Source organism: Ceratotherium simum, chromosome 13 (genome assembly GCF_057802395.1).
Source record: "Ceratotherium simum simum isolate JZ-2026a chromosome 13, ASM5780239v1, whole genome shotgun sequence".
Taxonomy (NCBI): domain Eukaryota; kingdom Metazoa; phylum Chordata; class Mammalia; order Perissodactyla; family Rhinocerotidae; genus Ceratotherium; species Ceratotherium simum.
Genome location: NC_141912.1, coordinates 30,097,383 through 30,112,343, shown reverse-complemented (window position 1 = coordinate 30,112,343; position 14,961 = coordinate 30,097,383). Strand labels below are relative to the sequence as shown.

General features: G+C 42.0%; 1 protein-coding gene across 1 annotated transcript; it reads right to left on the bottom strand.

Moving 5' to 3' along the window:
• Positions 1-659: 659 nt before the first annotated feature.
• OR2I1 (olfactory receptor family 2 subfamily I member 1) lies at positions 660-2,637 on the bottom strand. The gene is made up of 2 exons (XM_004441778.2): positions 2,632-2,637; positions 660-1,724 (listed from the first exon to the last, which is right to left on the bottom strand). Exons 1-2 carry the CDS (start codon positions 2,635-2,637, stop codon positions 834-836), a joined length of 897 nt encoding a protein of 298 aa, XP_004441835.2. The 3' UTR covers positions 660-833.
• Between the last annotated feature and the right edge of the window lie 12,324 nt (positions 2,638-14,961).

Below are 14,961 nucleotides of genomic sequence, written 5' to 3'. Positions count from 1 at the left end.
TGGGAACTCCAGACCCTTCTTCCGTCTTACTGCCTTCATTTACTCCTTTGTCTCACTGTCCCTCTTTCATGTCTCGTTACTGGTCACCTGCATGTTTTTCTTACAGGCTGACACATGTCCACCTTCTTCTCCACTATACCAGTCCCTTCTCTTCTTTAAAACTTGCTCAAGAACCACCTCCTGCAGAAGAGTTTCCCAACTTAGCCCTACTCAGCACAACCCACACTATGGGTGCTCCTCATTACACTTATGGGGCAAGTGCTCTGTGGTGGGCACTAGTCACCTGGCTAGGTGGGTATTAGCTTGGACTGATTTCCTGAGATGAGTGACCATGGCTCCTTTTTCTGGTTGGGGTCTTCTGCAGGGGAGAGTCTATGATTTCCTTGTCAACTTGAGAGCCTCCTGATGGCAGACATCATGGGGTCTTCTATGGTCTCTTCCATTAGACTCCAAGAGAGCTAAAGTTAAGCATCACATCATACATGATCTTACCAGCATACAGACTCTTGAGGGGTGGTGACACAGTATCCCCTGAGAATGAAGATCTTCCCCAAATCATACTTTCTCTTTTCATCAGCTGAGGAGAAAGCCCAAGGGTCATTTCCCCCTCCCTAAACCTGTATGAATGGAGGATATACTGATTTTCCCTCCAGCACAGGAACATTTCCTGACAGGAGGAAGGGCTTTCCCCCATGAACCTTGGACTCCCTGAGGACAAATCTTGCAGTTTCTCATAAAGAAATGAACAGCCTGAAGGCCACACTGACTGACTTTCCAATGGGCATTCCCATCCTTGGTCCCTCGTCTAACACTTTCGTCCCTCCCCGACCTACTCACTGCCCAGCTTGCCCTCTCCCCAGACTCCCCAGGAGCCTCCTCGCTGCCCCCTTCACTTTATTGCTGAGCGTGTAGATGAGTGGGTTGAGGGCCGGTGTGACTACAGTGTAGAAAAGCGAAACGAACTTGCCCTGCCCCTGGTTGTAGCTGTGCGTGGGTTGCAGGTAGGTATAGATGGCCGAGCCGTAGAACAGGCAGACGGCTGTCAGGTGAGACCCACAGGTGCCCATCGCTTTCCTCTGGCCCCCGCCGGACCGCATGCCCCATACACCGAGGGCCACGGCGCCATACGAGGCCAGGATGACGGCGGACGGCACCAGCAAGATGAGCACGCGGGCGGCGAACATCTGGCGCTCGGTGGCGTGTCGGCCGCCGGCGCAGGCCAGCTTGAGCAGCGCGGGCAGCTCGCAGATGAAGTGGTCCACCCCGAGGGGCGCGCACAGCGGCCGCGCCGCCAAGAGCGCCGTTTGCGCCGCAGAGTTGGTGAGGCCGCCGAGCCAGGAGGCGCCGGCCAGCGCGCGGCAGAACTTGCCCTGCCCCTGGGCGGGGTCCAGCGCCATCACCGCCAGGAGGACGCACTCGGCCGAGCCCAGCGCCAGGGACTTGCAGCCGCGGCGCTGCAGCGACAGCGCCGGGCCGCGCAGGCTGGCCAGCAGCGGCGGCACCACGCTGGTGGTGAAGCCCGCGTCCACCAGGGCCAGGTGGCAGAGGAAGTAGTACATGGGCGTGTGCAGGCGCGGGTCGCGCACTGCCAGCAGCACAAGAGGCGAGTTGCCCGTCAGAGTCACGAGGTAGCAGGGGAGGACAAGGGCGAGGAGGACAGGCTGCAGGGAGCGCCAGTCGGAGAAACCCAGCAGGAGGAAGCGCTCCTCTGTGCTGTGGTTGGCCTAAAGAAGGAAAACTCCCAGAATGTTTGGAAGGACGAAATACAAAAGGGTGTCATTATCTGTTACAAGCAAAGGAAAACCCGGGCATGTGGAAGTAGGGTGGGGGAAGGGATAGAAGCACAGACAACGCTTACGTATCGATTGTCATCTCATTTACAGATCTGAACTCTTAGTTTAGGAAGATAGCCATATATTAGTATACCTTAGGTTATCTATTTACCAGATTCTATGAGGAAGATAGAATCTCCATTTTATAGATGAGTAAACTTAGTCTCAGAAAGGCTAAATTGTCCCAAGGTCATAGCTAGTTAGTGACTGTGTGGGGCTTGTATGCAGGCCTGTCTGATTTCCAAATCAGTGCTCTTTCAAGCCAAATCTGACTAATTCTGAGATCCTTGCTCTTTTTATAAACCAGGCTCTAATATGCTAGGGACCGTGGAGGATGAAAGTACGTGCAAAGCCTGACCTTTATTTCTAGATAATTTTATAGCATTGGGGTCATACTGGAGACGAATAAAGTACAAGAGATGACATTTAGGCTTAACATTCATGGTGCTAGATGTAAGTTATAAAAAGTCGAATTTTCTAATTCTGTGATTACATAGACACACACCAGTTCAGCCAGTAAGCCTTCCACTCCAAACATGCCAAACCCTGAAAACAGGCACACAATAATCAAATTGCACAGACAACATCCTTACTACATGTCCACACAAATTCTCAAATACATAGCTCAGACACGTGTGTACACGTACACACACACCCATAATTTCCCTCAAGCATCCAGAAGGCAGTTCTGCTGCAAAAAATATTCTACAATGTGTCCCCAAGCCTAATTTGGTATTCTAGAATGTGCCCCTCATCTTCAAGACCATTTTTTCCTAGGGCAATGTAATAACAAGCCTACCTTCATGTCTTATTCTCTGGCACTGAATTTAGGCTTTCAGTTTCCAGATAAGCTGGTCTCTTGCTTCTTCTCTGGATTCTCTGGGTTTGAAATGGCAGTTGGGGAGATGAAAGAAAGACCCAGTTGCATGACCGTTGATTTCTGGAAAGGATGCTTGAGATCAGAGGTAGGTATTTCAGGAAGAAGATGTGGAGTGAGTGCCCTCTTGGTGTCAGTAGAGGAATGAATAGAATGTCTTTGGACAAGAGGCCACCCACATCCTGTGAAGCATCCAGATCCAGGCAGAGGTGGTGGTGTCTGTTTCTGGAGGGCCCTGTAAGGGGGCATAGACAAGGCAAGGACTTGATCCTTGTAGCAAATCAGCATTAGCTGGAGATGGTAGCAGAAATATTCTTCCTGATTCTAAAGGGCATAGCAGCTGTAGAGGAGGAGGAAGGATGATGACGAGACCTCTCACTGGAGAGGAAACGGAAATCAACGTTCCCTGTTATTTAGAAGAAAGGATGGAGCTCTGGGGAATCTATGTCCCACTCCCATAATTAGTACCTTGTATGCAGGTGTCCAGAGAGGAGTCCCCCTGGGTGAAGCAGGGAAAATTCTAGAAGGAAAGGTTATTTAGGGTAGTGTGTTCCTGGCAGTGTGTGGAGGCCAGAGGCAGCATAATTCCCTCTCACTGCTATTTCCACTCCCAATTTTTAACTGGTTTAGGATTTCATTCTCTGATTGAGTGACCTTAAGCTAGCTGTTTAACCTCAGTGATTCTCAGGGTCATCATCTGTAAAACATGGAAAACAACCCTTATCTGTGAGAGAAGATGTAGATTTGATGAAGTCATCCTCAGTTTTGAATGCAGTTTTGAATGCATGTCATCAGCTTTTGCCCTCCGTGTTGCTGTCATCCCTCTCCTCACCCCCTTTGCTCCCCTTTATTCTTGGAAGATTTTTGTCCCTGCCTCACTCTCTCTCCCTTTCCAGTTCTGCTACTGTCCTAATCCTTGATGAATTCACTATCCACATAGATTATACTTCTATAGTCCCTCCTCTCAGTTCCGTCCTCAGTAGGCATCTGGGAATGTATTACTGTCTTTCACCTCCCTCATGGCTTCACTTCTTTCTCTATCCAGCTTAGATTCCCTGGTCAATCATTGTAATTACTGCTTTGCACACATGCTCTCAACATTCCTGACTCTTTTCATTTTGTTATACTCCCTTGGCTAAATCACTATCCTATTTAAATCTAACTCTAATCCTACCCACTCTCTACATTTGTTCAGCCAGTTGTGGCTGGAGAAAAGGCCATAGCCATGCTGAGAAGTTTCATTTTACGTTCATGACCATTAACTTTGTTTTTTATTTTTTTTCAGCTTTATTAAGATATAAATGACATATAACATTGTGTAAGTTTAAGGTGTACATTGTGATGATTTGATACACCTATATATTGCAAAATGTTTACCATACTAAAGTTAGTTAACACATCCTTTATCTCACATAATTACCATTTTGTTGTTGTTGTTATAGTGAGAACATTAAAACTCTACTGTCATAACAACTTTCAAGTATACAATACAGTATTGTTAACTATACTCCCCGTTGCTGTACATTACATCCAAGAACTTATTCAATTTATAACTGAAAGTTTGTACCCTCCACCAACATCTCCCCATTTCCCCCACTCCTCAGCCCCTGGCAACCACCATTCTACTCTCTGTTTCTATGAGTTCAATATTTTTAGATTCCACATAAAAATGAGTTCATACAGTGTTTGTCCTTCTCTGTATGACTTATTTCGCTAAGCATAATGCCCTCAAGATACATCCATGTTGTAGCAAATGGCAGGATTTCCTTCTTTATTATGGCTGAATAATGGTCCATTGTAAATATATACACCACATTTTCATCATCCATTTATCTGTCTATGGACACTTAGGTTGTTTCCATGTCTTGGCTATTGTGAATAATCCTTGAGTGAACATGGGAGTGCAGATATCTCTTTGAGATAGTGACTTCATCTCCCTCAGATATATACCCAGAACTGGGATTGTTGAATCATATGGTAGTTCTATTTTTAATTTTTTGAGGAACTTCTATACTGTTTTCCATAGTGCCTGTATCAGTTCACATTCCCACCAACAGTATACTGTGCTTGCCTTTTCTCCACATCCTCACCAACACTTGTTTTCTCTTGTCTTTATGATGCTAGTCATTCTAACAGCTGTGGGTGATATCTCATTGTGGTTTTGATCTGCATTTCCCTGATGATTAGTGGTGTTGAGTACCTTTCCATGCACTTGTTGGCCATTTGTATGTCTTCTTTGGAAAAATGTCTAGTCAAGTCCTTTGCCCATTTTTAAATCAGATTGTTTGTTTTTTTGCTATTGAGTTATATGAGTTCTTTATGTATTTTGGATATTAACTCCTTATCAGATGTATGGTTCACAAGTATTTTCTCCCATTCTTTAGGTTGCCTTTTCATTTTGTTATTGTTTCTTTTGCTGTACAGAAGCTCTTTAGTTTGATGTAATCCCACTTATTAATTTTTGCTTTTGTTGCTTGTGGTTTTTTGTCATATCTAAAAAATCATAGCCAAGACCAATGTCAAGGAGCTTTTCCCCTATGTTTTCTTCTAAGAGTTTTATGGTTTCAGGTCTTACATTTAAATCCTTAATCCATTTTGAGTTAATTTTTGTGAGCAGTGTGAGATAGGGGTTTAATTTCATTTTTCTGCATGTGGATATTCAGTTTTCCCAACACTATTTATTGAAGAGACTATCCTTTCCTCGTTGAGTATTCTTGGCTCCCTTGTCAAATATTAGTTGACCTATAAGTGTGGGTTTATTTCTGGGCTCTCAATTCTATTCCCTTGGTCTATGTGTCTGTTTTTATGCCAATATCATACTGTTTTGATTACTATAGCTTTGTTATATAGTTTGAAATCAAGACGTGTGATGCCTCCAGCTTTGTTCTTTCTCAAGTTTGCTTTGGCTGTTTGGGGTGTTTTGTGGTTCTATATGAATTTTAGGATTATTTTTTCTATTTGTTTGTGACAAATGCCACTGGAATTTTGATAAGGATTGCATTGAATCTATAGATGGCTTTGGGTAGTATGGACATTTTAACAAGATCACAAGATATATTCCCATTTATTTGTGTCTTATTCAGTTTCTTTCATCAATATCTTATAGTTTTTGGTGTATAGATCTTTTACTTCAATGGTTAAATTTATTCCTAAGTTTTTTTTTTTTTCCTGAGGAAGATTGACCCTGAGCTAACATCTGTTGCCAATCTTCCTCTCTCTCTTTTTTTTTTTGCTTGAGAAAGATTATCTCTGAACTAACATCTGTACCAGTCTTCCTCTATTTTGTATGTGGGTTGCCGCCACAGTATGGCTGATGAGTGGTGTAGGTCCATGCCCAGAATCTGAACCCATGAAACCAGCCCAGCTAAGCAGAGTGTGCCGAACTTTACCGCTATGCCACGGGGCCTGCCCCTACTCCTAAGTATTTTTTTTGATGCTATTGTAAATAGGATCATTTTTTAAATTTCTTTTTCAGGTAGTTCATTGTTAATATATAGGAATGCAACTGATTTTTTATGTTGATTTGGTATCCTGCAACTTTACAGAATTTGTTTATTAGGTGGAACTGTTTTTTAGTGGAATCTTTAGGATTTTCTATATAAAAGACCATGTCATCAGCAGAGACAATTATACTTCTTCCTTTCCAATTTGGATGCCTTTTATTTCTTTTTCTTGCCTAATTGCTTTTGCTAGGACTTCCAGTGCTATGTTGAATAGGTGTAGTTAGAATGGGCACCGTTGTTTTGTTCCTGATCTTAGTGGGGAAACTTTCAACCTTTTACTATTGAGTATGATCTTAGCTGTGTGTTTGTCATATATGGCCTTAAGTATGTTGAAATATGTTTCCTGTATACCCTATTTATTGAGAGTTTTTATCACGAAAGGATGTTGAATTTTGTCAAATAGCTTTTCTGCATCTATTGAGATGATCATATGATTTTTATCTTTCATTCTTTTAATGTGGTGTATCACATTTATTGATTTGTGTATGTTGAACCATCCTTGTATCCTAGAGATAAATCCCACTTGATCATGGTGAATGATCCTTTTAATGTGCTGTTGAATTCAGTTTGCTAGTATTTTGTTGAGAATTTTTGCATGTATATTCATCAGGGATATCGGTCTGTAGTTTTCTTGTAGTATCCTTATCTGGCTTTGGTCTCTGGTTAATGCTGGCCTCATAAAACAAGTTTGGGAGTATTCCTTCCTCTTTAATTTTTTGGAAGAGTTTGAGAATTGGTGTTAATTCTTCTTTAAATGTTTTGTAGAATTCACCTATGAAGCCATCTGGTTCTGGGCTTTCCTTCATTGGGAGGTTCTTGATTACTGATTCAATCTCTTTATTGGTTATTGGTCTGTTCAGCTTGTCAGTTTCTTCATGATTCACACTTGGTAGATTGTATGTTTCTAGGAACTTATCCATTTCTTCTAGATTATCCAATTTGTGGGCAAATAATTTTTCATAGTATTCTCTTATGATCCCTTGTGTTTGTGTGGCATCAGTTATAATGTCTTCTCTTTCATTTATAATTTTATTTATTGTTTATTTATTTAAACATGATATGTGGTGCTTGGGTTGCAAAAAACACAACAAAAGTTCCTGCCTATAAAGATTTTTCACTCTATTTGAGGAAACAAGTTAAATTCCTTAAAAACAAAGCAACATAATAACTTAAACATGTGCATAGGGCACAAGGCAGTAAACATCCAAGGCACCTGAGTGCTGTGAGGATTGCAGACAGGGATGCATTAGGAGTAGGGGAAGGTGTTCCAGTAGGGGAAGGAAGCAGGGGCTTCATCTGACTTTGGAGGGAGGGGTCCCATTAAAGTCCAGGAGAGCCATTGTGAAAAAATATGCTGAGATGGGAATGAGCATGATGAATATCGTGTCTGTGACAAAAGGGCCAGAACTCAACATACTTTTAACTGTTTAGGGCATAGCGAAGACATCTGGAATAATGTAGTAACACTTAGAGACCTTCTCCACGGTCCTCTCCATTTTCTTTCCGTTTTTCTCAGGATTGCTCAGAATCCTTGTATTTGCCTTGAATTTAACCTAAATGTCTCCTGCCTTAGTAAGAGGGATGTTTGGTGGCTAGAAGGATGGGACTATCTCCTGTGCCCCCTCTCCCAAGGTAAAGCCAGAAGTCCAAGGCCTGGCATTCAAGGCTTCCAACAATCCAGCTCCAAATTTCCAAGCCCATCATGTGTTCTGCTTCTCCTCACATGAATTTGCTGCACTGGTTCAACTGGGTGACTCCCTGTGTTTTCCCACCTCCATGTCTTTGCACTAGCATTTCTCTTTACCTGAACAAAATGTCTTCCTTGTCCCCTCTCACCTACCTCAGTCCTCCCCACCCCTCGAGGTCCAGCACAAGCTTCACTCCCTCCAAGAAGCCTTCCCAAGCCCCTTCTCACTCCCCAGAGCCCTTATAGTTTGCATAACCAAACATGACGTTTTTCACCTACTACTTTTCATTTCATATTTTCTGATTATAAACATAATACATACTGATTATGGGAAACTAGGAAATAAGAGAGATGGATAGAAATATAGGGCTACAGAAATATATAAAGAAGGAAAAAAAGCCTATCCATAATTCATACAACCAATGCTGTTAATATCCACCATTAATGTTTTAGTATATTCTCTTTCCCACCCCTTTTTTCCTTCAAATTCTTGCATAGCTAAATTCATTATGATTTCTGTAAATTTATTTTTTGTACTTTGTTTTAGCCATCTAACATTATAGTGAAAGAATTTGTGTATTATTACATATTTCTTGTGAATATAAAAATATATTTATAGATCATCTGCTAATGATCAGACACTATAGCATCCATCAGATACATGTGTGTGCAATGTGTCAATTTATTATAATTTACTTAACTGTTTCCCTCTTCTTTGATATCCAGGTTATTTTAATTTTCTTAAAATATATTAAAGGAAACAGAATGCTTTTTCTGTATTTTTATTTTTTATATTTTGTAAGGAACATCAGCCCTGAGCTAACATCCGATACCAAACCTCCTCTTTTTTTTTGCTGAGGAAGATTGGCCCTGGGCTAACATCCGTGCCCATCTTCCTCTACTTTATATGGGATGCCACCACAGCATGGTGCATTGGTGAACGCCCCAGATCCAAACCTGCGAACCCCGGGCTGCCGAAGCAGAGCGTGTGCACCTAACCACTTGCGCCACTGGGCCGGCCCCTGTATTTTTATCTTTTTCTTTAGGAAAGAGTGGTGAGAATGGAATGCATCGTATATGTCTTTAGAATCATTGGAGTCTGTCTATCCATCTGTCTATCTATCTATCTATCTATCTATCTATCTATCTATCTATCTATCTATTGTTTATCTGTATATCTATCCCTCTAGTGACAAAGTGGGAAGAGTCTATACTTTGTAGACAGAGAGACCTGGGCTTGAATGCTGGCCATGATGCTTGGCCATGAAGAACCCATTTGACATCTGTGAGCATCAGTATCCTCATCTGTAATTTGAATATAATACCTGCTTATTGCAAGGTTGCTGTGAAGATTAGGGGTGGTGTATGCAAAACCTCTGACACACAGTAGGAGCTCAGTATATGACAGGTTTTTTTTTTTAAATGAGTGCTTATTTATACTTCTATAAGCCATGTACAGTGTAGACGTTGCTCTATCACTTCCAGCCATCACTAAATATTCTCATTCAAATATTGCCCTATTTGACAGATGAAAAGTTTAATTCTGTTATATTTTTGTTTTAAATCTGAGCTGTATATATAGCTTTCTTCACCAAATATATCTAAAGCTTCATGGTGTGGACACAGGGCCAGGCCTTCCAGACTCTGCCTGTTCTGGCTCCTGTGTATTTGGCCAAGCTCACCCTCTGATATTCTACGTCTTGATTACTGTGGACCAGCCACACTGGTTCCCTCTCTGCTCCTTAAACATGGTAAGCTCTTTGTACTACCTGTTTTTTATTCCTTTTCCCCAATCACTTGTCCAAGATGAGCCCTTTCTCATCTTTCAGAACACTTTTCAAATAGGGGTAGAGGCCGCAAACCTAGGGTTTATAGGGGGTAATGAGAGCCCAACCAGAAAAGGCATGGCAGGAGGGATCTGCAGGGGAGAAATACCTGTGGATGGTGGGAGGTATATGAAGACCCCATGTGTGCTTCCTAAGGAAAAGTGTTAGCTTAGAATATCTGGCAAGCCCAGAGGGAGTTAGTGTTGTATATTTGCCATACTGAGAGGAAACTCACCAAATTATAGGACACTAGTCAGGTGTCCTTTTATACTTATTAACTTATTCCCCATCCCCTCCTCCAAGTCTGGAGGATCCAGAGATAATCTAGTGAGTGGAGGAGGAGTGTAGGAGAGGACCCTTCTCTCAATTCCTACTACAGGCAGGCCCTTGGAAAATGGGATATGGTAGAAGTTCAGAACACTGATTACTATAGGATTTTGCTTATTTTATTTACTTAAGTCCATTCTTGGGATCAAAAGTGACCAGAGGACTTTTTATCGTCTGAGTGATCTGCCCAATATTTCGCCCAATGGGTGGGGAAGTGCCCTACATAGCTGGTTTGCCTAGGCAGTGAAGGAATGGAATATAGTTATTTTCTGTTGGAATTCCACTCTTTGGATTCCTATTTGTTCAATGTACTGGTTACATTTACTTGTTTATTGTCTCTCCCCAACAATTCTGTTCCTGTACTAGAAGGCAGGTACATGGTCTTTCTTGTTTATAGCTGTATCGTCAGTGTCTGTAAATTAGAATTGCTAGTATTCTGCATTTTTGTTGCATTTGAAAGTACTTGGTAAAATAGACTGAGATATTATTATTATTGCTGATATATTTTTATTGTTTTAATAAATTTAAATAAACTTTATTGTGGTATAACTTACATAAAATAAACTACATCTATTTAAAGGCACACTTCAATGAGTTCTGACAAGTGTATAGTCTGTGAAATCACTCCCGCAATGAATATATAATATTCCTATCACCCCCCCAAAGTTCTCTCTACCCGCTTTTAAGGGGCTTTAATCCCAGGCAACCACTGATCTGCTTTCTGTCACTACAGTTTAGTTTGCATTTTCTAGAACTTCATACAATGGACTCATACATTATGTACTTTTCTGTGACTCCTTTATTTCACTTAGTATTATGCTTTTGAGATTCATCCATCTTGTTGTGTGTAACAATATTCTTTTTTATTGCTGAGTAATATTCCACTGTATGGCCATACCAGTTTTATAAAATCCATTCTTCTGTTGGGGGACTTTTGGATTGTTTCCAGTTCTTGGCCATTATGAATAATTGCTGCTATATTTTGATTGACTTAGCAAGTAAGGCTTAGCTAACAGGCAAGAAGGTGGTGGAGGGCTTGTCCTGCTCTAAGAACCTCATCTAGCACAAGAAAGGTAGTAAGGATGCTCTGTGCAGTTGCAGAGTGAAGAAATGATAACCTCAGATTTTGGAGGAGAATCTGCTCTTCTGAATCACCACTAGCGATATCAGCAGGTAGTCGGAGATATCTTCAAGTGTAGAAAATTTTATTATTATTAATACTGTTACTGAACCAAGTGGGCTCGCCTCCTGGTGAGTTAGATAAGACTCTACTCAAGTGGAAGTTGTCTCACAAAGTAAAGTATATTTGCAGCAAATAGGAGGCCATGAGGAATCATTTCCAAAGTCATGGTGTCCCCAAACAAATTTCGATTGGGGAATGAATATTCAAAAGGGAGAGGGGGGTATTCTCTTGCACAGGCTCAGTTGGAGAACATGCTTCCACATAATGAGGACTAAGCTCCCCCTGGAGAGATCTTTGAATGAAAAATGAGGCAAAAGTCATGGGCATAGCTCTTGTGGTGAGGCTTGGTCAGTCTCAGGATGTTTGGTGGTTACATCTCTCTTGAGTTTCTCACAGTTTCAGGATGGTTGGTGGTTACATCTCCTTAACATACAAAAGGAAACAAAACAACTTGGAAAAACAGTTAATTGCTTCCAAACCCACCTTTGAGTTTCTTGAAGTGCCTAGTTGGTGACCATATCATCATTTTAATCAGAGGGCGATGTATCCAAAGAAGCTAAACTTACATTATCTCTGGCCCCCATCACGCCTACCAGAACCCCCTTCCTAATTCATTCCTTCTCTCCTCCAGTTCCCGGTAGATCCCCGTTTCCCTTTTACAGTCTAGGGACCTCGTCATTCAGTTTCGCCCCCTACAGGTACTCTGTCAAAAACCACCCTCACTCTTTCTTTCCTTAAGTATCCTCCCCAACTCCATCCTTTCTTCTTTCTACTCCCATTCATCCTCAGCTCCTCGCTTCCTTCCCCCGGCTCCCTCTTCTCTTCTTTCCCTTGTCCCTTCCACTCTTTCAAAGGGTTCTTTGCTTGGATCTGAGGCTCAACCAGAGCCGGAGAGCTCCCTGTTTTATTTCCGCCCCTTCAGTACCCACTTCTGCTAAAAGTACAAATGGGCACTGAGACCCCCCCAGTTACGTCGGAGTCAGGTGGGCACTTGGAAAGAAGGAGTTAAAATCACCAAGGTCGAACCTCCTGTGCTTCCTAGAGAGGCCCAGGGCAGCAGGCTGCCGACCTGCCGGAGGGAGGGGCGGGGCCTCCCAGCCTAACGCAGTCGTCTCCATGGCAGCGGTGCTGCGTTCACGCCGGCGCGCTGGAGGGGCTCTGCCCCCTCACCCGCCAGCGTTTCGTGTGCCGCCGGGGTGGGGAGGACCCGCGTTGCTGCCTGGTTTTAATAGCGACTGTTGTCGCAGTTCATTACTTTTCAAGGTTCTTTCATGTCTTGTATGTTAGCTACCCGTAAAAGCGTGCTGCAGCGGGCCCATTTTCCGGGTTGGAAAGCTGAGGAATGGGAGTGACTTGCTCCAGGTCACACTGAGTGTTAAACAGCCAGCGGGCATCCCAGTATTTTGAGCAGCAGCTCCTTCTGTTCGCTGTGTATATGTGTATGGCTGTGGTGTATTAGGGATGAGCAGTAAGAAAGATGGTCCTTTGTGGGTGGATGTGTATGTATTGGAAAGGAACATCCAGTTGTGAGGAAATTATGAAAATATAGAAAAATCTTAACTGGGGAAGAAAGGTAATTTTTGCAGGAGGAGGAATTGAGTAATTTATTTTTGATATTTAATATTTGGAAATACTTTTTGTATTACACTTACATACAGAAAGGTTAGGGAGTTTTGGTAATTAGGAGAAGGGAAGCTTGCAAGAGTGTCATTTAGTATGTGTAGGGTTGTGGGGAAATATTTGGAGTTTTTTCTTTTTTTTTCCTTTTCAATAGACTATTTTTTTAGAGCAGTTTTAGGTTCACAGCAAAATTGAGCAGAAAGTACATAGAGGTCCCATATACCTCCTACCCCCACAAAGCACAGCCTTTCCATAATCAACATCCCACACTAGAGTGGTACATTTGTTACAATCGATGAACCTACGTTGATATATTATTAGTACCCAAAGTCCATATTTTGCATTAGAGTTCACTCTTGGTGTACATCTTATGGGTTTTGACAAATGTATAATGACTTGCATCCACTATTGTAGCATATAGAGTAGTTTTACTGCCCTAAAAAACCTCTGTGCTCCACTTGTTCATTCCTCCCTCTCCAAAACCCTCAGCAACACTAACTTTTTTTTTTAACTGTCTTCATTATTTTGCCTTTTCTTAAAGAGTTTTAAGAAGACGGATCAAGGGAGTGTAGAGTTTAAAGCAAAAGAAGGAGAAATAAGTCATGAGTAATCAAAAATGAGGAATAGATGTTTGGGAAATGGGGTCATTGAAGGCAAGAAAAATGTTGGGAGAAGGGGTCATGAAAAACAGAAATATCTCAAAGGAAGATAGGGATGGGAGTCACTGGCTGATTACTGTGAAATTAAAGGGAAGGTGGACATTGGAATTTGGAAGATGGAAGTCATGGGAAATAGGAGTTATAGGTTATCAAATCTCAAAATGTCTAGTATGCCACTAAGAAGGATACGAATTCATTAGAGGAAGTGAGTGGCATTTACAATGGACACGGGAAATTCTCTGGACAGGGCTATTGGAAAATTGAGCCTCTGCCAAGAGTTCAGTAGCCTACTGAAGGAGAACCAATCACCTGGTGATCAGACATCAGCCTGCACTGGAAGGGTTTTTACAGATCTGCCTTTTCTTTCCCAGCTTTGGTGCTTTTCTCTGCTGATCATTACAGGTCATCCACATGGGATAAAATAACAGCTGATGGGCCCCAGGATTCTCCAAGAGGAACTGCAGAGACACTAGGGTAGGAGAGGCATCCAAGACCCCAGGTATTCTGTTCTGTTCTTAGTCTATATCCACGATCCTGGCTCCACTAGAAAAGATCATGCTAGTCGCTTTTTGATCTTTTTCTGGGTACCAACAGAGTGCTGCAGACTGGCAGGAAGAAACTAGTGGGAGTTATGACTGGCTTACTTCCTATAGAAAATATCTGTGAGAAAGCCAAGGAATGCCAAGAAAGCATATCCAATGTTGGGGAGGAACTGGGAAAGAGCCAAGACCCTCAAGAGACTCAGCCAGACCATCCCAGAAATGGGAAGACTTAAAAGACCGTGTAAGAGAAATCCTACAATCTTTATCTCAGTAATAATTTTCATTTTAGGTTCTATCTTTGTATAGTTCAGGAGAATAACTCTACAATGGCCCCACCACACTGCCAGGGTAACCATAATGGCTATTCTCCAAAACTATGGCCTGAGTTCCTATTCAGATTTGAGGTCAACGACTGCATTTATCTTTAGGCCTCCTTCAGTTCGTCTCTACACCCATACTGGTGCAAGGTCTTATAAATGCTCCAGCCAACAAAATCTTCCACCTGATTCAATTCTGTTCAACAAATGTTACTGAGTTCAAAATTCCTATTTGGCATTACTAATGTAGAGCTCTCAATGCAAACTGCATTTTTCAAGCTGCTTATTTGTGGGGAGTTGAATAAAGATTATAATGAAAATACTTGATGTGTATGTGTATTTGTGGTCCAAATGCAAAAATTCTATGAACTATTTTCCAATCACTGCTTTAGAAAGTGTCCTAACTATTGCAAGGCAGTAGAGAAGAGGCATTGTGATTGCTTATGCCAATTTTTTTACTTTTTGAGTCAAAGATGTTTTAGAGTTTGCATGGCTATGGTCTAGGTGTTTTTATACAAATAGAGAATAAGATCCAGATAGCAATGACTAGACTGGTGGTTGGTTGGGGTGGGAGATGAGGAGTAAAGA